The sequence below is a fragment of the Halichoerus grypus genome, chromosome 10 (assembly GCF_964656455.1).
Source record: "Halichoerus grypus chromosome 10, mHalGry1.hap1.1, whole genome shotgun sequence".
Taxonomy (NCBI): Eukaryota; Metazoa; Chordata; class Mammalia; order Carnivora; family Phocidae; genus Halichoerus; species Halichoerus grypus.
This window is the reverse complement of record NC_135721.1, coordinates 12,793,945-12,818,659: the sequence shown is the minus strand read 5'-3', so window position 1 is coordinate 12,818,659 and position 24,715 is coordinate 12,793,945. Positions and strand designations below refer to the sequence as shown.

At 40.1% G+C, this 24,715-nt stretch overlaps 1 protein-coding gene and 1 long non-coding RNA gene across 2 annotated transcripts in view; both read left to right on the top strand.

Annotated features, from left to right (window-relative positions):
* LOC144379332 (uncharacterized) overlaps positions 1 to 24,715 on the top strand; it is a 338,757-nt gene that overhangs the window by 137,300 nt on the left and 176,742 nt on the right. The gene's annotated exons all lie outside the window — the stretch shown is intronic.
* LOC118528832 (L-lactate dehydrogenase B chain-like) lies at positions 8,360 to 15,260 on the top strand. The gene is made up of 2 exons (XM_078057434.1): positions 8,360 to 8,798; positions 13,868 to 15,260. Exons 1-2 carry the CDS (start codon positions 8,766 to 8,768, stop codon positions 14,615 to 14,617), a joined length of 783 nt encoding a protein of 260 aa, XP_077913560.1. The 5' UTR covers positions 8,360 to 8,765; the 3' UTR covers positions 14,618 to 15,260.

The following is a 24,715-nucleotide window of genomic DNA, read 5'->3' as shown; positions in this document are numbered from 1 at the left end:
ATTCATTCATTTTCTTAGTATTGGCCAATTTCTTCTGTACTAGAGTATTCATCACGTTGCCCTATGTTAACGAGTTCACATTTGTTTCTCTCACAGATCTTACATAACTCCTGAGAGCCCACTTCCTGCCAGAAGTGAGTAAGATATGAGTTTGGTACTGGGAAACTGGGAGGTAGTGCCCCAATTCCGTTGCTCATTCCTTTAGCTTTGATGCCTATCATAGCAAGGATAATGCAGTTTAAACTCTGTTAACGCCTACCTATTTGTATCACCAATAACAAAATAATTTCAGACAGCCAATAACCACATTAATTTTGGTATCTTTAAGAATTTCATTCCCAAGATCCAGGAAACTTCCAGTTCCACTGAAATTATGGATAAAAGGTTGACTTTTACACGATTCTGCTTAAATCTTAAGAGCAGTAGTATCACGTAGACCCCAGCACTCATACCCACCTTCTCCCATAGGAAATAGTTTCTTGAAGTCTCTGTGGACTACAGGGTTATGGCGAGCTACATCTTTTCTGTCCCAGTGAAGGTCTTGATTGGAGATCGGGAATTATTATATAAGATCAATGTTCAAATTACTCTCATGCAAGTAGACTTAAAACATCTATGGTAGACCTTCTCCAGAGCATTCGCGGTGAGAATTACAAAGAGGGAAACTGGTCATGCAGGTTGGATGCTGTCCATTAGGCCTTCTGATGGTGGTGACAGAGGCAGCCGTCCCAGGACCTGTCACTGAGAAAGATGAGTCTGCAGAGACCTCTGCTCAAAGCATTTCCGGACTTGCACCCTCCTGGCAAAACTTAACAGCCTTTTTAGTAGAGTCATTTATTCTTTGAAATGCTTTTCCTCCCCCTGGACAAGTCAGATTCCCTCCTCACTTTCTATAACAGCCGATCATGAATAAAAGCAAATGGAGCCAGCTTTCGAGCATGATAAAATATCTGGAGACACAAACACCAAGGGGTTTATGCAAATGAAACCACAAAACATTGAAGTACAAAGTGAACTGATGTGTTATAAGAACTCAAAAGGTCATCTAGATCGCTCACGAATAGATCACAGAATTTAAATTGGGTACCCATAGAATTCAATTAAATCCAGCAAATATTGGCTCCGTAGCTATTCCCGCTGGGCCACATTAGCAGGGAGCTAGGGTGTGACAGGCAGGGTAGAATGAGATCTTCAGGAGACTCTCAGCTTAGGTCCACAGGGTCAGGGGGAGACAAGAATGATGGTGATACAATCTAGGGCCAGGAAGCTATAATGATATAGTTCCCAGGTGCTGGGGTCAGGCTGCCTGGCTTAGAAGCCGGGCTTTAGCCCTTGGAGTGGAGCGACCTTGGGCAGAGTACATCTCTAAGTCCGAGTCTCATCTTTGGTAAACCTGGATTTCATGACATTTTGTACATATAATGCTATCTTGAAAATTAAATCCAGTATGCCGTCTACAGCACTCAGTCCAGCACTAGCCATATAGCACTTAATCGACGGTAGCTATGAAAGGCACAGAGCAAGCAGGAAAGTGGTACCCCGTTGAAGTGTTTAGAAAAGATGTGAAAAAATAAGTCACACTTGGAAAAGAAGGGCAGTATATCAGCTGATGGAAATTGGGGAGAGATGTTTATAGCATTTGCCTGTCAGACTATATAGTCCCTGAGGCAGGGGGCCGTGACGGTCTCCTTCATCAGCACATCCCCGGCTCCCAACACCAGAAAGTGACTCGAATGAAAGAATAAATGAATTCGTGAGTGTACGGATAAAAGAGACACCCTGAGCTGGGAATGCAAAAGGTATCCTTGGGGGGGTGGGTACCATGTGTAGGTAATTCCATCAGTGAACCCCTCACAGGGGAGCCTGGAGTGTCAGGAATTTGGAGCCAGATCACACAGGGTTTAGAGCACAGGGTAAAGAGTCCCGTCCACAGGCAGTGAAATCATTGTGCTTGTGTCTGTTCCTTTTAATTTGGAAGGAAATGGAAAAAAAAAAAAGTCAAGCTGTACTACAGAGTCAGCTGAAATGTTATGAATTTATCTTTCATTTTCCTGCCATCAGTTACGTGCAAATTAGACATTCTCTTCTGCCTATAAATTGCTTAATCTAAGTTCGGCTGGAAATAATACCAATGGCTTGTTAACTTGCTCTCGGAGCTCACCACGAGGCTGACAGATTCTGTGAGAGTTATTTTCTCCAGCAGGCAAAGCCTGCACTAACCAAACCGAAAATGATTCTTAGATTAAAATACTGTACAGCTTCACTGGTCCCAGGTACTGAAATGTCAAGACTCTTTATAAGCCCTGGTTCTTTCTCTTCAAATATGTCATGGGTTTCTTGTGAGTTTAGTCAGTCCCAGGAAATATGAGGGCATTTCCCAGTCTTTGTTTTGTCAGCCTTTAACTTGTCACATTTATGAAGGCTTTTCTAAGCATTTTCCAAATGTAGCACATTATTTAGTTCTCAGGTCAACTTTGTTCCGTGGGTTTTATCGCCATGACAGAGGATGATCTGGGGCTCACTTGTGTCATCTGATCCCCCAGCCCAAGTTCTTGTTCCCCAGCCACATGGCCTCTGTAGAATGTCAGTGTTTTCTTTATTTCTCCAGAATTCTTCTGCACTTACTGCTTATATGTGTAATGCCTTGTCTTCAAGCCACAAAATGGTTTCCGGCTTGTACAATGCCTCCCTGATGGATGTTTTATATAACTCTTCTTATCTTGATTCCTTTTTATTTTGAAATCCAGTTGTCATTCCTTACCAGAAAAACAACAACAGAGAAAATAATCTAGTAATTAATTTGGCTTCCTTTTAGAAGACCTCTTGATCTGATCATAGTAGCTGGCCCATCCAAAGCTTATGAGTAAGATTCTAATGCAGACATCAAAAGATGTTTATCTAGATTTTTGTGTGGAAGGATTAGGAGAAATAAGGTGGGTGCACGTCTGATACCTCATTAACCAGTATGTTCCTACTTGAAGCAGCAGGTGTAGTAGAAAGTGAGTGGGATTGGGAGTCAAGCACTCCTGGGGGAAGTGGTTCAGCTACGCTCAAACTTTCAAAACTTGATCTTGACCTTGACTTCCTTTTAATGTGGGTTTAGCAACAGTTATATGATATTCACTCATTTCAATCACCCATGAATCAAGAAATTTTTATTGAATACCTATTATGAAGCAGGGCATTATGCTAGTTGCTAGGGGTAGAGCCATGGATGAAAATAAAATAGACATGAGCATTATCTTAATGGACTTAGACTCTAGTGGAGAAGGCAGATATTGTATAGCTAAATATGGAATCATATAATTAAAATTGTGATAAAGGCTATTGATAAATAATATGTTTGGAGAGGGTTCTAGTACAGTTTTGGGGTGGGGAGGTCAGAAAGCCCTAAAGTTGAGGTAGAGAGGATGAATTGGATGAGTTGCTGTATAGGATTATTGTGAGGATCATAGGTTATACTTATTTAAGTACTTAGCACAGTGCCTGGGACATAATAATCATCAACAATTACAATGAGAACAATAATATTGGGCTAGGCGACTGCCCACTTCAGGTATTTTGAGATACTCCAAGGAGGGCTTCCCCACCATCCTTCTTTTCCCCAGCCCTGATCTCTTTCTTAGGGCTAAAAATCTCTGTTTTCCAGGATGACAACTCCTCAGGGATTTATTCCAAGTTACTCTAAGTTCATGCCATGTTATTACTGACTGATGTAAAATCAGTCTTGAGAGTTACTCATAGGAGTGAGTTATTCCAACCCATGCTAAGTTACTAATAATTGATAAAACATCCCACCTCAAGAACAGCTTTTATCAAAGGGGAGGAAACCCAAGAATGATCAGCAAGAATGGAAGATGGTCTATGTAATGTGGGTGTGTTGAGGAGCGAATGTCAAAGAGAGAGGCCAGGAGCTTTTATACTGAAATTAATAGAAAAAGGTCAGATGTTTGAAAACACAATGGCTTTCTGAGGCATTCCATCCAGAAAACCTGTAGGATATCTATTTTCTAACGGCAAAAGTGTTCCCTGCCACAGTCACAATCCATAAAATCTTTTAATTAATTATAATAATGTCAACCGTCACTTGTGCTCCCTTGGGGTTTCTGACTGACAGTGTTCTCCCAAGGCCATGATCTCCTCTCACTGTCTCCTCAGGCCTGGAAAATGGCCGACTCTGCTGATCGTGCAGTCAGAGGAGATGGTTTCTGTATTGCTGGGGTCTTCTGGGATCTTCTAAAGACTGAGGCAGAACTCTACCCATCTTCCATCTGCTGTCTACCTAGACTTTTGAGCACCTGTTAATCCTTGGTCCAGAGTTAGAAGCTGAAGATAAAGAATGAATCAAAAATAGTTTCTACCCATTAACTTGGCATAGGTGTATTGCTAAAGGGCTTCATATAGAGATGCATATTTGGATAAGCCATGAAATGAGGTTTACCTGCCCGAGATGGGCATGACTGGCATTCTAGGCAGCAAATTGCCTCTGAAGATGCAGAGCAGAATGAAAAAGCATAACACACTTGCCAGATGACATGGTCCATGGACCAAACATATTCAAGAATCATTGGTTTAAATATATTCTGTTTTGAGGCTTGTTGACTGATATATGTAGGGGGCAGGAAGAGAGAGAAGAAGGTGAGGAAGAGGATAGAACGTTGCTGAGTTGTAATTGTCTGGTATTGAACAGACGAGTGTGACACTGTATACTTTTGACTCAAGGGCTCACAGTTTGCAGTAAAGATACCCGAGTTCTTGTTAGCTTCATGCCCTTGACCAAGTTGTTAACCTCATCCCCCCATCAGCACGAACAAGAGAACTTGGCAACATATTTGTATCATTGGGAATTCTTTCTCTATACTCCTAATTTTAAAAAAGTAATGACTTTAGAATTTGATAATCCAAAGTTTGAACCCCAGCCTTTCCATTTATTTGCCGGATGACCTTGAACACCTCAACCTCAGTTTCTTATGTAACATAAGGAGATGGTTCTCTCTTGTATTGCTGTTGAAAGGATCAGGTATAATTTATATAAATATCCAGGACGGCTCCTGATTTATAGGAGGCATTCAGTAAATGGATGTTGTGGTTGCTATTCCTTCTATCATTATTTTTATTTTCAATAGTAACTTTTTCAGTATTAATCCACTTTTTTCTTGCTTTTTTTCTATACTAGGTTGTAAAAACTCTGGAGAAAGGTGTTGGACTTTGGCTTCCCTAGGCAGTTGGCTGGTATTGTTGCTTAGTAAATACTTGGTAATTGACTGATAGACAATTATGTGGTCGCAAAAAAATGTAGAGTTGAGAGAGTAAATTCCTGTCCACTTCTCTGATGTTAATTTTATCTAATGTGTTATATGCTATATAGAGTTTGCTAGAACTTCACAAAATGGGAAAACAGAAAAAGTTTGACCATCAAAGGGTTAGGGAATCTCTGCACATTTCAGAAAGTCCTTAATCCCGTATAGGTTGCCAGGAAATGGAGATGGGTTACATATATAGAGAGGGATAAGACATAGGGAATCCTTTGACTCAGGCTGCTTAGTTGTCTCTTACTTATAATCATGTGTTTTGACCAAGGCTTCTTTCTCATGGGATTAATACTGTCTCATTGGACGGTGTCCTGGAATGCTTTTTCACCAGAGATTATCAAAAGTTAGTGTGAATGGAAATCACATGGAAAGGTTTGGATTGCAGGATTCTGACCCCAGAGATCCTGATTCAGAATTTCAATGCTGCTTCATATCTGTTGCTATATTGAGGTCCTGCCACCGCCACCCCCCCCCCGCCCCCAGCTTGGGTCCTGTCCTGCTCATACAAAGACCACTTCAGCCAATACTGTCTCCTGATCCTGTGGCCTTCTGAGCCAGCAGGCAATTGTCTATTGGCCCTGCAAGCAGAGCCATGGTTCAGGAATTTGCTAATTACAATTCCCCGTTGACTGATTATCCACATCTATTGTGTATATACTTGGACGCATTTTAAATCAATTTGAATCCCAGGTCCACAGCCACTTATCTGAGTGGCTGCACATGAGATATTTATATGCCACCACCACCATTATCTGCACCAGTAAAGGCTGTCACCACTCATCATCACAGCTGCAGAAACATCCACTGTCCCCTGAAGCCACCACGTGCCACGAGCCTCAGGAGGCTTTAGAGTGTCCCCTGGAGGAGGATTACTCCCTTACTGTGATACAGAATCCTTGATTCAGAGAGATTAAGTATCATGCTCCAGGTCACAGTGTTGGGAAGCAGCAGAGCTGTGATCCAAACCCAAACCCAACTGGTTCCCAAACCCCTGCTACTTCCTCTAAACTTAAGGAAAGGCAAATCAGGTCTTTCCATTATTTGTACGAGGTCCGTATGAATTGCCATATTTCAAATCTGTCTGCAGGAGAGAAGGACTAGTTTTGCCCTTCTCAGAGTGAGAATTGAGAATGATTTTTCACATTTATTATTTAGATTCTCTTTGTTCTTTTAGTGCAGAGATTGGAGGTGAGGTAAGGTGAATTGGTGTGGTGCCATGCAGGGGGCAGAACCATCCTCAGGCTAGAGCCTCAACTCCAGGCTCCAAATGCAGATGTTTGAATACAAGAGATAAAATATAACCTTTTGAAGTCCTCGTTTCCCTGCTGGTTGTTCCAGCAAAGAAATACTATTTGCTAGCCATATTCTGGAGACCTTAGAAATGGAACAGTGTCACCAGCAGTTTGTCTGCAGAGGAAGCCTGATGGTCGGCTAAGAACGGGACACAGCTCAGGAGCCGGTCAATCACAGAAGCATCTTTTACTGCATTGCAGAGTCCGGGGAGCTAGAGCGAGGAAAACAACAGCCGAGAGCGTGTGAGCTGGCGACAGGGTGAAATGCAGCTGCCGTTCCAGACACGCGGGGAGCGTGTGCACAGAAATAATGCAAAGAGAACATTTGCATCTCTCGCGTAAGATGAGCAGAAAACAACCCTCCCGCAGGAAAAAAAAAAAAAAAAAGGTTTCAGATGAGAACTTCCTGACAGTCGAGAATAAAATGACAAAAATAATTTTTTGTTTTGAGAAAGCTTTGGGACCAGAGCGCACACCAAGGAATGACCTCGGAGCAAAAGCGCTCACCTCTAGAAATCACTCAACAGTGGGTGCTGGGGAGGCAGGCACGCATCAGGGGTCCTGAGGGCCAGGCTTCTGGAAATACCCACCATCTGAGTCATTTCTCAGGTTTCAATTTTTTTTTTTTTTTTTTGGTCCCCAGTCCCTACCGAAATGCAAATTGAATACCTGTGAAGTTTCATGGTTTGGAGGAAAGGTCCAAATCCGAACAGGATCTTATTCCCTGGGCAGTCCTTGTCGTCTCTTGGCCTCAGTTTACTCTCTCTAACATAAGGTATATGTGCTTCTCACATTCTGTGCATAGGAATGACCTGCCATCTCATCAAATGCAGATTCTGATTCAGTAGTTCGGGAGTGGGGTCTGAGACTCTGTGTTTGGTTTTGTTTTTCTTAATTTTATTTTATTATGTTATGTTAGTCACCATACAATATTTTTTTTTGCACCGCTGATGTTTTTTTTTATTATTACGTTCACTTAGCCACTGTATAGTACATCATTAGTTTTTGATGTAGTGTTCAGTGATTCTTCAGTTACATATAACACCCGGTGCTCATCCCAACATGTGCACTCCTTAATGCCTATCGCCCGTTACCCCACCCCCAGGCGCTGGGCCCCGGATGTCCCTGCTGCTGTTCTGTGGGCCCTGCTTTAAACAACATGGGGCCAGGATTTCTTTACAACCTCTTAGCTTTGACATTGGGTTAAGAAGAGAAGGAAACTAGGTGCTTTGATGTATAGAATTCATTAATCTAAGGATTTTAAATGTTTCTACAAGCCTCCATTTATTCATTCTTTCTAATATTTACTGGGCCACAATTTAGTGGTACTCTTCCAGGAACTGAGACTACAGTGGACAAAAAGATTGCCAAGGTCGCTGCCTTGTGGGGGTCTAGTGGAAGGAGACAGGTGATAAACAAAAAGTGAGGATGGTAATTCAGACTGCAGGGAGAATGTTCTAACATAGCTTCTATGAAGGCGTGGACTTTACTCTTGTGCTCACCAATTCCCACTGCCTAGAAAAGCATCTGAAACATAGCAAGTACTTAAGAATTATTTTCTGAACAAAGGAATAAGTCTGTTAGATTAAGTGCTATTTTAAAACAACATAAAATTGAGTGATGTGATTCAGAAAGACCAGGAGAGTAGTGTGGGCGTATTTTAGATGAGGAAGCAGAGGAGGCCACTCAGAAGAGGTGGCATTTGAGCTGCACAGTGCATAATAAGAAGAAGGAGACCATGTGCACATTGGCTTTCTAGACAAAGGGAATGGCAAGTACAAAGGACTTGAAATGTGTTTGCTTGGCACCTTCAAGACTCAGCAAGGCGACCTGCAGCTGGAGAGGCTGATGAGGACCAGCCTCAGAAGTGAGCAAACCTGAGATAAACTCAGACAGAGGTCGGCAGGGACAAGACCATTGCAGGTCTTGGTGGTCTTGGTAAGAAACACGGATTTTATTGAAATGCCATGAGAGATCACAGAGGCTTTTCAAGGAGAGACAGACATAAGGTAACTCATATTTTAAAAACATCAGTCTGGCTGTTGTTGGAAGATCTAGGAAGGCAAGGAAGGAAGAAGCATGGCAGGAGGCTATTCCTGTTGGGGGCTGTTCCAGAGAAGGGGCTACTCCAATATTCAAGGCAATAAATGATGGTGGCTTTATGAGGGCAGTCCAACAGGAACAGAGATCCAAGGTAGGCCTGGCAGGATTGCTAATGGATGAGATATTGGCTGGGCTGGTGGGTGTCAGTGGGTGGGGTGGAGTAAAAGGAATAATGAAGGATTCTTTCCTGAGCAACATTTTACTTGATGTAAGAATATGTGCAGCTTTATAAGCCAGATTTTCTATTTTTGGACAACTAATTTGTAGGCAGAATTTCCATATATTGAGTTTAAACCTGTCTCCCAGAAACATCTCTCCCTGATCTGAGACTTAGCTTTTGAGATTACAGCGTCCAAATCTACTATCTCTTCCTCCCACCAATCCCCAAACATTTAAAGGCAGAGATTATAACCCCACATCTCCCCTACATATACACCATGCACCATGAGTCTGCTTCCCCCGTGCTAAATATGCTTCAGTTAAGATTGAGACTCTCCCTTCAAATGAAGTCTTACATACCTGAATAAGACTCCTTTAATAACTTATAGGGACTGGAAAGTCAAGAAGTCAGACCAAGATGTCACTAAGGGATATATTGCCCATCAAGAAAAGGGAGAAACACAGCACAGTTGGGAAACAGTTTTTGGAAAAAAATAAAACCATTTCATGTTCACAACCGATGAGCTGAGACATACCAATAAACATCAATATCACTTTTCAAAACTAGTATAAAGTTAAGTTGAAACTTTGAGAAAAGTGACACTGAATAATGATTCACTTAGCTTGGATTCTTAGCAAATTTTACAGGGAAGAAGTTTGGTTAAGAGGAGTTGTGTTTCCTAATTCAAAGGAATACATGCACCCCTATGTTTATTGCAGCATTATTTATAATAGCCAAATATGGAAGCAGCCCAAGTGGGCATCAGTTGATGAATAGATAAAGAAGATGTGATACACACACACACACACACACACACACACACACACACACACCAGGAATATTATTCAGTCATGAAAAATAATGAAATCTTGCCATTTGCAACAACATGGGTGGAGCTAGAAAATATAACGCTAAGTGAAGTAAGTCAGTCAGAGAAAGCCAAATACCGTAAGATTTCACTCATATGTGGAATTTAAGAAACAAAGCAAACAAACAAAGGGGGAAAAAAAAAGAAAGGCAAATCAAGAAATGGATTCTTAACTATAGAGAACTGATGGTGACCAGAGGGGAGGGGGTGGGGGGATGGGTGAATAGATGGTGGGGATGAAGGAGCATACTTGTTGTTTATGATGAGCACAGGGTCATGCATGGAATTTCCGAATCACTATATCATACACCTGAAACTAATATAACACTGCATGTTAACTAACTGGAATTAAAATAAAGACTTCAAAAAAGAGGAGTATTTCTAAAGCTCTGAATAATAAAATAGCAAAGAAACAGTAGAAGAGAAAATTTCAGCTGAAGAGCTGAGGCTGTCGCTGAATGGTTCATCACATCTTCCATTAAAAAAATATCACAATTTTCAGTCAATTTACTGCCACAGAGAGAAACATTAGAAAATGCTTAATGTTTCAGGCTTAACTGGAGCCAAAATTCAATGATTTCCCATTAATAGCAATTCTACTCTCTGCCATCAGCTTGGAGCTGTGTGTTGCCATTCTTTGTCAGTTTCTCTTTCCAGATGCTGCTGAGACTGGCTATCCTTGGTAGAGATTGGGATTCTTAATTAAAAGTACCAGGAACCATAATATCTTCAGGACAGCATTGTTTCAGATAGAAGCTTGTTCGTATGGGTGGTTCAAGTGGATAAGGCAAGGTTGGACCTCTACCTAAGCAGGGAATTTGCTTTTTAACCCCACAGGGAAGACTAAGTGGAAGTCTGTATTTTGGCCAGTAAATCCAGGTTTTCTTGTCTGCTCACTTCAGCCCTCTCCAGGTGTTTTCGAAAAAAATTCCCTTCCTCTAAAGACCTTGGCAACTCCTTCAGGTGTTGGGAGTATGGTTTGGAGGAAGGAAAAGGGAGAGGGCAAAGGGAACAGCCAAAGCTTCTCTTCTAGGAGGTAAATGTTCTGGATCCTTAAGCAGAGGGGAGTCAGAGGAAGTCATAAAAGTTGGATGTAAAGTGAGGGATTTTAATTTAATATGAGGCAAACTGGTGTGTGTCTGGGTGTTCTTGTTATTAGAGATGTTCCATGATAACCCACAGAGCTAGTTTCAAGCATCTAGTGTGATGGTGCACAATCCTGCACTGATACACACATACACAGAGATACTTCCACACGCAGATATGCACCTAACACACACATACAGACATGATGCTGTCACAAACAACAAGCACATCCTTTCCTTTCTCTTTGTTTTAATCAGAGATGGCCTTTGTAATCGGGAAAATGGGTAAAATACTCAGTCCAAAGAACCAACTGAGACAAGAGAACTGGGAATGTACTGTCCTCTGTGACCTTTTTTGTTCTTCACTCCCTTTTCTTTGTCATGTCTGCTGTGATGCTGAACAATATTACAGTGTTAACAGTCAATATCGCCCTTTGCATGTAGCTGGCTTTCCCGCATCTTCCTTGATTTTAGTGACTGGATGAACAATTGCTGTCACAGGCCTGAACTGACTGGTGAGTAAGGCAGCCTTACGTGTCTGTAGAAACTGTAAAAAGCAACCAGGTCAGGAATCATAGATTTCTCTGTCATCTGACATCATAGTTCCTGACTGAGTTTTCTTTACGGGCTGCCCTGTGGAGACCATGCACTACATCTTTGGGTGAGAAAAGAGGAGTATTAGCCAAGACCTTGACCTCCTTCCAAGGTTATTTCCAGTTTTATATTCACTGATGTGCACAGTAGTCCTTTTGTAAAAAGTGCCCTCTGGGTAAATATCGTATCTTCCCTCTTATTTAACAAAGAGGCATTTGGATTTCAGTTGTCCTTTTGGAAAACCTGTAAATAGGAAAGATGAACAAAGGAAGAAGTAATTTTACTTAAATATGAAAACAACTCCATTAAGATTTAAGTAGCTGATAGGAAAGGAGGTCCATGTTTTAGAGACACATCTAGGGGTCAAGGATAGTACAGGTGTTTGGGCACATCAGTCTGGGGTAAATTGTCAGGAACAGAATAGATGTAAACTCATTGAGCTGTGAGGATTTAAACAGAAATACAAAGCAGTAAGCATAGTGCCTGGTGTACTACGTAAACCTTATGTACCCCTAGCAGTTCTCATTACAGCACGGCAGGGTTCTGGTTCCTAGAATGGTCATCCTTCCTAAGTTTTCCTTGGGCTCTAGCTTTCTGGTAGCTTTATCCTTGTCACGCTTGTTTCTGATCTTTTACTCTCTTAGAGATACCTTGTCATCTCAGGCTGATCCAGCATCCTGCTTCCTTTTGCAATTCAGTTCCCCATAGCTCTGCTTTCTTCCCTCTCCAGTGTAGGAAAATATAGAGCTAAAGGAAAAGAAAGTATAGGGATATCTAGGAACCCTCAAGACTCATCTTAACAAAACTCCACCAGGAGGTGATGTCTATGCTTGGCTGTCTTCTCTGTGCTATTTAAATTTCCCAGGAAACTAGGGCTGCCTGATGGCAGGGTCAACTGACTCTACTATAAGTCGACTGTGCAGAATTTCCTTTTCAGGAGATCAGTTTAGGAAAGCCAGTGCCTTCGTCATCATTCCAGAGTGATATCCAAGGTGTTACCATTCAAATCCTGGAGACTTCGTAATATCATTGATGTGAAAACTCCTTGCAAAGTGTGGATATGTATACAGACCTGGATCTTTATTTGGCAAATTGGAAGTATTTGTTATTCCTCAAAGATTTTACCTCCCCTGAAGATCTCATTTTTATTTCAGGTTGATTGATAATATTTAGCGGAAGTCATTGGAGACAGCTTTATGTACATTTTAATGAGGGCTGATGGTCTGTCTAGAGATTGAAGACTGGTTTGGATTTGTGGTTGTTAAGGTGCAGGGTTTTCTATGTAAACATTGAGAAATAAACTTCAAAGGCTAGTCACATGAAAATAGTTTCTCTTAGAGATGATTTTTGACTTATATTTCTATAAAATCTCAGTTCCTCAGTTAATTTTAGTTAACCAGAATGGCCCAGGTGGTCACATTTTTACTCCCAAGTGGCCCAATCCCTAGAGTGGCAGATTGTGTGATCTCAGTCTCATTGTTGACCCTTAGTCCTTAAACTGAAAACCCCATGGGGGCAAGAACAACTTCTGATCTATTCATCATTACATCTCCCATACCTTGTATTATGTCTTCATGTGGTAGGTGATTAATAAATGTATGCTACCCAAATAAATGCTGATAGAATAAATATATCCTATTTTACATATCCTCTTGAAGTATTAATTTTAACAAGTTTATTTATTTATTTCATTTTTTAAAAAGATTTTATTTATTTATTTGACAGAGAGAGACACAGCGAGAGAGGGAACACCAGCAGGGGGAGTGGGAGAGGGAGAAGCAGGCTTCCTGCCGAGCAGGGAGCCTGATGTGGGACTCGATCCCAGGACCCTGGGACCATGACCTGAGCCAAAGGCAGACGCCCAACGACTGAGCCACCCAGGCGCCCAACATGTTTATTTAAATACAAGTTATTTCCCCCACTTATTCTTGAAATTTAATGCTATTGGGTCCTGTTTTCTCTCCTTAGTACTTTTGTGTTTCAGTAAGAAATGTTCTGGTTAGGATGAGTACGGTGGAAAGAGCATTAAACATGGACCCAGGAGAGCTGAGCTCCTGCCCTCTTCTTCTACCTTATATTAGGTAAAGTGGTTTCATCTCTAGGCCTCATACTGAAAGCTAACAATGGTAGAGAGTTCAGAAAACTTATAAAATTCTTTCTGGCCAATAAGTAGAATATATTTACCTCATTGTCTTCTTCACGTGACTCCTATAGCTGTCTCTGTCCTGTGCACAATGGCAACTCTTGAGGAAAAACTGATTGCACCAGGGGCACCTGGGTGGCTCAGTTGGTTGAACTTCCAACTCTTGGTTTCCACCCAGGTCATGATCTCAGAGTGGTGAGACCAAGCCCCATGTCGGGCTCTGTGCTCAGTGTGGAGTCTGCTTGGGATTCTCTCTCTCCCTCTGCCCCTCCCCTGCTCTTCTGCTCTCTCACCCTCTTTCTCTTTATAGAAAAACAACAACAACAACAAAACTGATTGCACCAGTTGCAGAAGAAGAGGCAACCATCCCAACAACAAGATCACTGTAGTGGGTGTTGCACAACTCGGTATGGCGTGTGCCATCAACATTCTGGGAAAGTCTCTGGCAGATGAATTTGTTTGGATGGATGTTTTGGAAGATAAACTCAGAGGAGAAATGATGGATCTGCAACATGGGAGCTTATTTCTTCAGATACCTAAAGTTGTGGCAGACAAGGATTATTCTGTAACTGCCAGTTCTAAGATTATAGTGGTAACTGGAGGCGGCCAGCAGGAGGGAGAGAGCCCTTTCAATCTGGTGCAGAGGAATGTTAGTGTCTTCAAATTCATTGTTCCTCAGATGGTCAAGTACAGTCCTGATTGTATCATAATTGTGGTTTCCAACCCAGTGGATATTCTCACATATGTTACCTGGAAACTCAGTGGACTACCCAAGCACCATGTGATTGGAAGTGGGTGTAATCAGGATGGGGCTAGATTTTGCTATTTTATGGCTGAAAAACTTGGCCTTCATCCCAGCAGCTGCCATGGATGGATTTTGGGAGAACATTGCCACTCAAATGTGGCTGTGTGGAATGGAGTGAATGTGGCAGCTGTTTGTCTCCGGGAACTGAATCCAGAAATGGGAACAGACAATGACAGTGAAAACTGGAAGGGAGTGCGTAAGATGGTGGTCGAAAGTGCCTACGAAGTCTTCAAGCTAGAAGGATATACCAGCTGAGCTATTGGATCAAATGTGGTTGATCTCATTGAATACATGTTGAAAATCTGTCCAGTATTCCTCCAGTGTGAACAAGGGTGAAGGGAATGTATGGCATGGAGAATGAAGTCTTCCCGAGCCTTCTGTGTATCCTGAATGCATGGGTATTAACCAGTGATCAACCGGAAGCTGGATGATGATGAGGTGGCTCAGCTCAAGAAAAGTCCACATACCCTGTAGAACATCCAGAAAGACCTAAGACCCGTGACTTCTGGCTTCTAGGCTGTAGAAACATAAAAACTATGTATTTTTTATAAATATAAATATAACAAATATAAAAAATAGAAATATAACTGTGAGCCTTTAGTTTTCACCCACATTCATGGATCATCATTTGTTTTTCTCTTCCTAAATATGCAAATGTGGGCTCACGGACTTGATGCCCATGTTTGGTTTAATGCTTGCAATATGAGCCCTTGAACAAATAAAATTAACTATCATAGTGTACTTCTTTAAAAAAAAAGAATATTTACCTCAGTTTTCCTCTCTGCTTAAGTTTCTGGAATATCTAAATTTTAAAACTGTGAAGAAAAAAGTGTCTGAATTTCTTAACTCATCAGGTCTGTAATCACAACTTCAGTTATATTTTGGATGTTCTGGTAGAGAGAGAAAAATATCAAAGGGAAGTATTAATTTTCATTTATTTACCCTCTGCTCATTATACACCATGTGATCTGGAGTACGTCATTTCCTTATTCTGGGCTTTAGTTTCTTCGTCTGCAAATTAAAAGACTCAACTAAATCAGTTCTCAACTCTATTTTCCAGCTGTGCTGTTCTGTTTCTTGATGCTTTCAAAGCTACTGTGACTCGCCGCTGGTATTCTTCTTTTCATCCAATTATTCATTTATTCAGCAAGTCTGAATGAATGCCAGTTACATACAAGGATTATGCTAGGTTCTAGGAAAGTAGTTATAAACAAATGACGTGCATTCCACCCGTAAGGGTTATCATTTCCTTATTTTCCCTTTTGTGAATTTACCCTGAGAACATCTAATATCCATTAAGAGAAGAAGAACAAAAGACACATCTTCATGTATAAGAGAAATATTATGAATGAGAGGGCACAATCCAGCAGATGGGAAGTAGTGGTCAGCATAGAGCTCAATTTTTATCAGGTTTTTAAATTGCTTTTTTTCCCCTTTCATTTTAGAGATTTTTGTTTTGTTACTCTTTGGCTTTTTTCATGCTGTGTTCTAATATATCCTTCTTTTAAAATTTTTTAAAATCATTAATAATTTATACTGGTAAATGGTGTCACATGAAGCTAAAGGAATTTAAGTCCCAATTGGTACTCAGTTATAATAATTTGATAAATCTTTGTGTTTCTCACAGATTTTTGGTATTGTCTTAATTCCATAGAAAATTTTAGTGTAAGAAATGATCTACTGCTGGACTATTTATCCTTCTCCATCCAGATCTATAGATTAATTTGATAATGTAATCATTTCAACTTTATGCTGTATTTAAATATATTTTAAGATGATTTTTTTCAATTCTTTCAATATATATATAATTTTAGGTGACTTATACAGCTAATAACTAGTAAGAAAAATACTCTTGGCATTTTTGTTGGACTTAGTATATTTTAAATATGGAGAATTGATACCTTTATGATATTTAATTTTCTCTTAGGAATAAGATATATTTGTTCATTTATTCATGTTCTTTTACAACTTCCAGTTGTAATTTGTACTTTTCCTTATTTAGGTCATACCTTATTCTCATTAGGTTTATTCATGAATATTCTCTTTTTTTTACTACAAAGAGGTAGTAGAAAGCAAAAATATGCTTTATGTAGCTTCTCAGGAAACAGTTTCATAAATATCTCAATTCTCTTCTGAAGGAACATATTGAATATTTTGATAATATTTGGCCAACTTATTTAGTCCGAACTCATCCATTTCATATCTTGGCAGTTCTACCTATTGAATTGATCATTTTCTGAGTTATGAGTATCCTGGATAAGAATACAAATCACTTGATATTTGAACATACATTAGTAAATAACATTGTAGAAATGGGACCTATTTCAATTGTCTCTGCCTTCTCTTACTGGAAAGCAATTACTTTTACTATTAATTAAAAGTCTTAATTAATGCGAGGAGAATAAGTGCAAAGGTGTTTTAAATATTAAATAGCTAGATAGTAATAATGAAAGCTCCTAGTCACGGGACATTTACTACATACTAGGGTGGGCAGTTCATATACACTAAGTAGCAATACCCTAATAAAATAAATGTTAAGGCTTCATTTTACAGATGAGCACTCTGTTCAGACCATCCAACCCAAACCTGCTCCTCTGTCTCCAAAGTCTATGCTTATGTCCACTGTCAATACTGCCTCCCTTTAAATAGAAACCAAATACCTGAATAGAAAAGTCTGAAGCATCTGCCAGGACATGAAAAATGTCTCTAGAATGTGGTCCCTGCACAAGGAAGAAACTCCCAGTTCTTTCTGGCTAAGAGGCTCAAAGATAATCAATAGCTGTTGCATCTCATTTATACCAAATTTTAAAAATAATTTATAAAAAGAAATTAACAGAAAATGAAAACCTTCACCTTCCCATAGCCCTCACCATAGATATTCTCCCTCTCTTTTTCTCTCTCTCTCTCTCTCTCTCACACACACATACACACATGCACACTGAATATCAACTTGATAAAGGATATAGTTAGTTACTCTTCCAAGGTCAGAAAAATAAAATATTTTTACTTGTATTTTTTTATCAAAATCAAAATAATGTTTAGCTTTTAGCTTTCTGAAATCAGCAGAATGCATTGATTTATTAAGGATATCTCTGCAAAATAGCATTTAAAATTTTTTTTCCAGGAACTCATAAGAATCCAAAACCTTTTAAAAACAGTATGAATGTATTGGCGCCTGGGTGGCTCAGTCTGTTGAGTGTCCAACTCTTGGTTTCGGCTCATGTCATGATCTCCAGGTCTCAGAATCGAACCCCACGTCTTTCCAGCTCTGTGCTCAGCGGGAAGTCTGTTTGAGATTCTGTCTCCCTCTGCCCCTCCCTCTACTCGTGTGCTCCTTCCCCTCCCCTTATAAATAGATAAATCTTAAAAAAAAAAAAGAGCATGAGTGTAATTCACATTAAGTATTTACTAAGGCACACTGAAGGGTGCCTAGTTTAAGAAAAATAGTAATTGTCATCCACTTGAGTAGATGCTCAAGTATTGCATTCTTACAAAAAAGTGAAAGTGAATTTGTGTATTTATATACCAGTGTAAAATAAAGACATTGGGTTTGGTTATACATATTTCCCCTCAGCTTTCTCTATTCAACTAATATTTTGAAAAAAACCTTCTAGGAATCATATGCTTCTCTTACGGAACTCATTGTAGGGTTTGGTAACTGCCTGACTGTGTTTCCGATGTTGGAGACACAGATGTCTGATGTCCTACCAGTATTCCTAGGGTCCAGCAGATGTCCTGACTGATAGTAGATGAAATATATGTTTTAATATATGATAAATTAGTTATTCAGCTGATAAGACCACTTGATTTACCGATGTATTTTAATATGTCCAGTAGTATTTGTCCAGGATAGTAATGACTCAGAAGTTAGTCAATTCAACTGCTAAAGCTGCTGAGGTGTTAAAAAGATGACAGGGAGTGGAATAAGCTGGTCAGCTAATATATTCCTTACAGGGAAGAGATGTCTTTTAAGTTTTTTGCTACATGAAACATTAAGTAGTCTCCTGATGGAAGGCAGGATTTGCTTGGGGAGTGGTTTTGTTCTTTGGCAACAGCAAAGCGAACCAATAAAACAACCTAAAATATGTGAGCCCCGTTTCAGAACAAAATGTGTGTTTGAGATGCTAAGTATACATATGTGTAAGTAGGCACCTGTTAAATATATGTATATGCACATATATGTATATGTATACATATATGTGCATACACACAAACACAGATACTAGTTTTGTCTTTTAAGAAGGGTACTATTTTGAATCAGCTAACTGCTTTGCTAGCTGGAATTGCTGGGCTAAGAATACCAACTTCAAATCAGATTGCATTTTTACTTCATGCTCTATTTTCTCTTTCCCTAAGCCTCAAGATATCAAAGCAGAAAAATGTAAGAATCTTCCTTTTGATACTTAGCATCTCTCTTCTAAGAAAGACTCATAGTTTATGAACCAGTGCTTAAACGTATTAATATAAAGTTACTAAGCAATGATTAGAACAAAAAAATGAATTCAGGTATATACACTCAATCAAATGAATTAGCAATACTTTAACTTCCTGTGTGCAGGTCTGTGTTTTGAGAGCTGTAAATATTTCTATGGTATTGGTACTGTAGCTAAACACACTAACTTGTTTTCCTGCCACATTAGAATTTATTAATATGGAGTGATTTATAAAAGTTTTCCTAAAAGGTCAAAGACATACTGTTTTCTACAAATAAATGTTGAAGATTATGGCGGAGATTAATATTCACATCCTCAATAGTCATTCTTCCATCTTATTAACAGAAACCTACAAGGGGAGAAGGAACAATGGGACCAGTACAAATATATATGTATATATTTGTGTGTGTATGTGTGTGTGTGTATGTGTGTATAAGTAAACTTCCCAGCCCCCCTTACAGATGGGATGATGACAGAGCAGTGGTATTTGTCTTTGAGATGTAACACATGTGACCTCCGCTTTGCGATGTAAACAGAAGTTATTAGGCAGGGCTTCCAGGAAAGAAAGGCAGACAAGGAAAAGCACATGAACCTTTTCCTTGGCTAGTCTCCCCTCCTTCCTGCCTAGGACACACATCAGCTAAGCTCTCCATTAATACAGCCTCAGCCAGGGAACAGCAGTAGCTCTTTTAACACAGACTGGAAGAAAAAACCAGAGTCCCAGAGACTTTAATGACCCTCAGTCAATACTAACCACAGCTTGCTACCAGATTGTGTATTTTCATGAGGCAAAAGGGGAATAAAATGACCTTTCTTCTACTTGCCAGGATTTCTGTTACCCAGGGTGAGCACAACTAATTGATAAAATGTATCTCTAGATAAAAATATCTTCAGAAATCTGGAAAGAAAAGATTGATGTCTGAAAACCAGCAATGAATAAACCAGGATATTTTGGTCTTATAGTCACTTTTTTTTTAGTAGAAACACATTTTTTATTATTAAAAAATGTCAATTAGCCTTTTTGGAAGGTAAATCTTTCAATTTTCATTTAGTTTTCCTTTGGTCCTGGATTGACTTATGGCTGAAAAACTGAATTAACTTCAAGGCCCTGATTCTGTCTCTTTTTGATATGGGTAAGATGGTAAAACTTCTGATAAAACAACATGTCCCTGGAGGCAGTGAGTGTAAGACCGAGTGTATCCACAGTATCCATGGAGAATACTATGGTGTAGTTGCTTATCTTTGCCTCTCTCCCTATGCCTACTTCTTTGGAGTTTGCTTGCATAATGCTGTCTTTGCCCCTGCCATGCTACCTTGTCATCATTTACCCTCATGGCTTTGCCCTCATTGATCTGTGAGCTCACTGAGGGTAGGTGCACTATTTTATTGATTTATATATTCTGAATGCCTGTCATCTATAGTCCATAGATGATGCTCAGGAAATGCATGTTGGATGAAAAAATGCATAAATTAAGACCATCACCAGGATCTGTTGGCCCTCTCTTGGAGGCACTGACCCTCTTCCAGCATTAAGGAAGGACAAAAATCTGTGCTTTGCTTTGGGGGACTTTCCCGCAGAGATGAGCTTCCAGGTGTGGACATAAAGGATGGCATGGATTCATTGCACTCTCCCGGGGTCTTGGGTCTGATCTCTGATCGCCATGGAGCCACCGAGCTGGAAGGAGCACTGCTGTGAGCAGCAACAGGGTACAATTTGTCCTGTCTTTTCCAGACCTTTTCTGAGAAAGTGCCAGTGACCAGAGAGACTTGTTCCGAAGGCAGTGTGACATGGTGGAAAGGTCACTGGGGGGGGGGGGGCAGTCACAGGGACAACGACTTGTATCTAAAATGTATTATTTAACTCTTAACCTTTCTGAGTCTCTCTTTCCCTCTCTCCAAGACAGAGATTATGTCTCCCACATAGGGCTGCTGTAAGGACTGAAAGAAGCCATACGTTGAAAGTGCATGCTTGTCCTATAGCAACCACTTAATCAAAGGGAATGATAATGCTTTATTGTTGTATTGGTGTTATAGAACAGTGTCAGCATTCTGGAGGAATGTTTCTAGAATGTATGATGAAGAAAGCTTACACTTTAGGCTAAAATACCCCTGGTACTTGACTTCATTCATAGTATAAACTGTAGTATAAATCAAAGGACTTCTCATTCTCTGTAGATATCTCTACTGCTCAAACCAGTAGCTGCTCCTCCCAGTGGCTGGGTGCCTGGAGCAGTGCCAGGACCCAGCATGTAACATCAACTAAGCCCCCCACCCCTCAGGACCATGCACACCAAGGAAATATGGGAAGAAACCAAGTGCTATGTTTTTACCAACCTCTTCTTTGCCAACGTCCCTTTCTTTTGCTTTTTGTGCTATTTTAAGAGACAGTGAATCAAATTATTTCAGCAAGAATAGGCTTTCACCCTGACGTTTCAAAAAGATGGATGTTCATATTAATTATGGACCATCTCTGTCTCTCTTCACCAGCAGCTCTTTTTTTATTTTTTCTTGCCACAAACATCTTTATTCTTTCTAAAGTCACCTCCTCATCAAGTTTCCAGGTTCTAGAAGGTTTCTGGAGACTGAGAGCAAATTTTGGAAACGGTAATAACTACTATTTACAGTTTTCTATGACTTTTTCAATTCAGATAAAATGGCAGTGCCATTTCATTTCCCTGTTGTCGTACAACCTGCTACTTAAATCTGCAAAGGTTAGACAAATATGTTTGTCAGCCTCTCTTTATTTATCTCTTTATCTGTTGGGAAATAAATATACCTTTGTAAGTTCCTTGTAGTAAAATGGGGATCCAAGACCTCTGCTGCCTTATCCTCTCCTTTCCCTTTCTCCTCTGCCCTGGGCTCAAGGCAACACCATTTGTCCTTGTGATATTTGCTGCATCCTTCCGGGTATCTGTGGCCTAGCACAGGTTTCTGTCTGCTTATGATAACCCCAATGCATCATTCCTTTTGCTTTCTTCACTACTCTTCATCCTACCATACTTGACTCTTGCTCTTCATTCCCACTGAAGCTATGATGCGTCATTTCCATGTCTACTCTGATGGCCTTTCCAAACCTGACCCTATTGGTTCCAATTGCACTGTATGTTCACCCTACTGCAATTATGCCCTTCCAGAACTTGGTACCCCTAAGAATGATCCAACTTCTAAGATTTTATGTTTTAAACCTGCTACTCTCTCACTAGAATCTCCTATCTTTCCTAGTGCTTCATCAATGATTCTCACTGACTAACTGAGTTCTAGACCTTATCAAGATCTATGGTCTGCAAACTCCCATATGTGTTCTCTGTCTCTCAGTTTTGTCCAGTTTTTTTTTTTTTTTTCCCCTGTATCCAACTTATGCACCAGGGTCTTTTACATCAATCACCCTTGCCAATAGTCTTGGCTTCCCTCCCTATCCTCTGGCACATTCACTTGAAAAATTACTAAAATGAAGCAATGGTCCAACTTCTTTGTACATTAGCTTATGTCCCTGAAAACTACTGAACCAAAATACACAGCCATGTAGTTCAATTTCACACACATGTAAGTTCACCAACACGAACTAGGACCTCAAGGACTCTTAGCAAACTTACATGCTTCTAGTTGCTGTTAACATTTTTTAATATAGTCGATTTCAAAATTTCCTCCTATAATTCATTAATTGTCTTCCAAGACTGTCAGTAAGTGGCCTCATCTCTTATTTTTTTTCCTGTATTTTTTTTATTATGTTATGTTAATCACCATACATTACATCATTAGTTTTTATTTTATTTTTTTATTATTATGTCATGTTAATCACCATACATTACAGCATTAGTTTTTGATGTAGTGTTCCATGATTCATTGTTTGCGTATAACACCCAGTGCTCCATGCAGTACGTGCCCTCCTTAATACCCATCACCAGGCTAACCCATCCTCCCACCTCCCTCCCCTCTGGAACCTCAGTTTGTTTCTCAGAGTCCATAGTCTCTCATGGTTCGTCTCCCCTCATCTCTTATTACACACACACACACACACACACACAAATGGGACCTGGCAGCAACTCTTTCAACTGTTGTCCTTCCTACCTGCGAACATTCCTTCTGAATAAAGTGGAAAGATGTCCTTTCTTCAGGGTTAAGCTAACTCCTTCACCTTGATATGGGTTTCATCTCCCTGTTGTCTCTCTCTCTCCCTACCTCCTGCACACACTCCTTTGAAAATCACCATATGGATTATTCCCTTCCTCTTTGTAACTTTAGTCTCATCCTTTCTTTCTTTTTTTTATTACATTGTTTATTTTATTTCCAGTATAGTTAACATACATGTTATATTAATTTCAGATGTACAATATACGGATTCAACAATTCTATACAATATATTTAAACGCACTCAAGTCTCAACTTAAAAAAAATCTCTATCCTTGTTTCTCTCAGCTGCAGGCTTTTCCCCTCTCTTCCTAGTTAAGCTTATTAAAAAATGTCTTCAAAATTAGTGACCTGTTCTCTTCTCTCTTGACCTCTCTCTCCTCACTTCAAGAGAGAGTGACCACTCTCTCTTGAAACTACTGGAATTCATCTTCTGCCCCATTGCGACCTGGAAACCTTTACTCCACCGGAGACCTCTTTCTTGCTCAAACTTATGGGTGCTTTTGACTGCTAGTCTTTTTTGAGCATTTCACAGCATAGGATAAAGTGGAGGCAGTTTCTCCAACCTGAAACACACAGAATCATGGAGAACATCCCTAATTCTGCATCCTTCCCCAGTCTCTACATCTACAGCCAAGTTCTATCAAATCTCTCTCAAACCTGTACCACCCATTTCTTCCCAGTCTACCTGCTGTGGCTTCATTCAGCTTGTGCTTGTAAGTTTCCCCGTAGGTTTCTTCACTGCCAGTTTAGTTAACCACAGCCCCTCTGACCCACACAATCTGTTGTAGACAAACAGCTAGAGAGCTCTGAGTGCATCCAGTCATTCCCTGATAAAAGCAAGCAAACAAAATACTTTACTCTCTTCTCATGGCCCTCAGAATAAAATCTCATCTCCTAAATATAATTGACAAAAATGAAATCCCTGCTTTATTCCTCACCTCTCCTCTCCCACCCCCACTTCATTCTTGTGCTCTGCACTCAGTCATCCTAAATGTCACTTGGTTTCCCAACAACATGCTCCAGTTTTCTCTCCTGCCAGAGAGAAAAGGTCTTTGTTCTTTCTGCCTGGAACCTCTCTTCTCCACTTCAACCTCCCTGCAGTCCCCCATCTCCCAAGCACCACTGCTCATTTCTTCGACTGGTTAATTTCTCCTTCGCCTGTAGGTCTCCATTTCTTTTTCTTTTTAAAGATTTTATCTATTTATTTGAGAGAGAGTGTGCGCACTCAAGAGAGCACAAGTGAGGTGAGGGGCAGAGGGAGAAACAGATTCCCCACTGAGCTGGGAGCCCCATGCAGGGCTCGATCCTGGGACTCCAGGATCATGACCTGAGCCAAAGGCAGACACTTAACCGACAGAGCCACCCAGGTGCCCCTAGGTCTCCATTTCGATGCCAGTCCCTGAATTCTAAAACAGAGTTGTGTAACCTTCAATTAATAGCAGCCATACTTACCCCCAGAACAGCTCCTCTTACATCCAGTGGTCAGTGTAAATTACTAGATAGCAAATCCTTTGAGGGCAGGGATGACCATGACTTGTCAAATCTTTATTCCTAGAGCCTAGCTTGGTGCTTGGACGTAGTAGGTACTAATAAAGGTTTGTTGATTGAATAACTATAAATGCAAGGTTATAAAGAGTGTTCATTGCAGGCAAATACATTTGTTTAACATTATAGCCTTTAAACTATTCCTATATCCATGTTAACATTTGATTATCACAACAACTTTGTTTTGTACGGAGAAGTTTTAAATTTTAATGATGTCCAATTTACCATTATTTAACTTTCCATT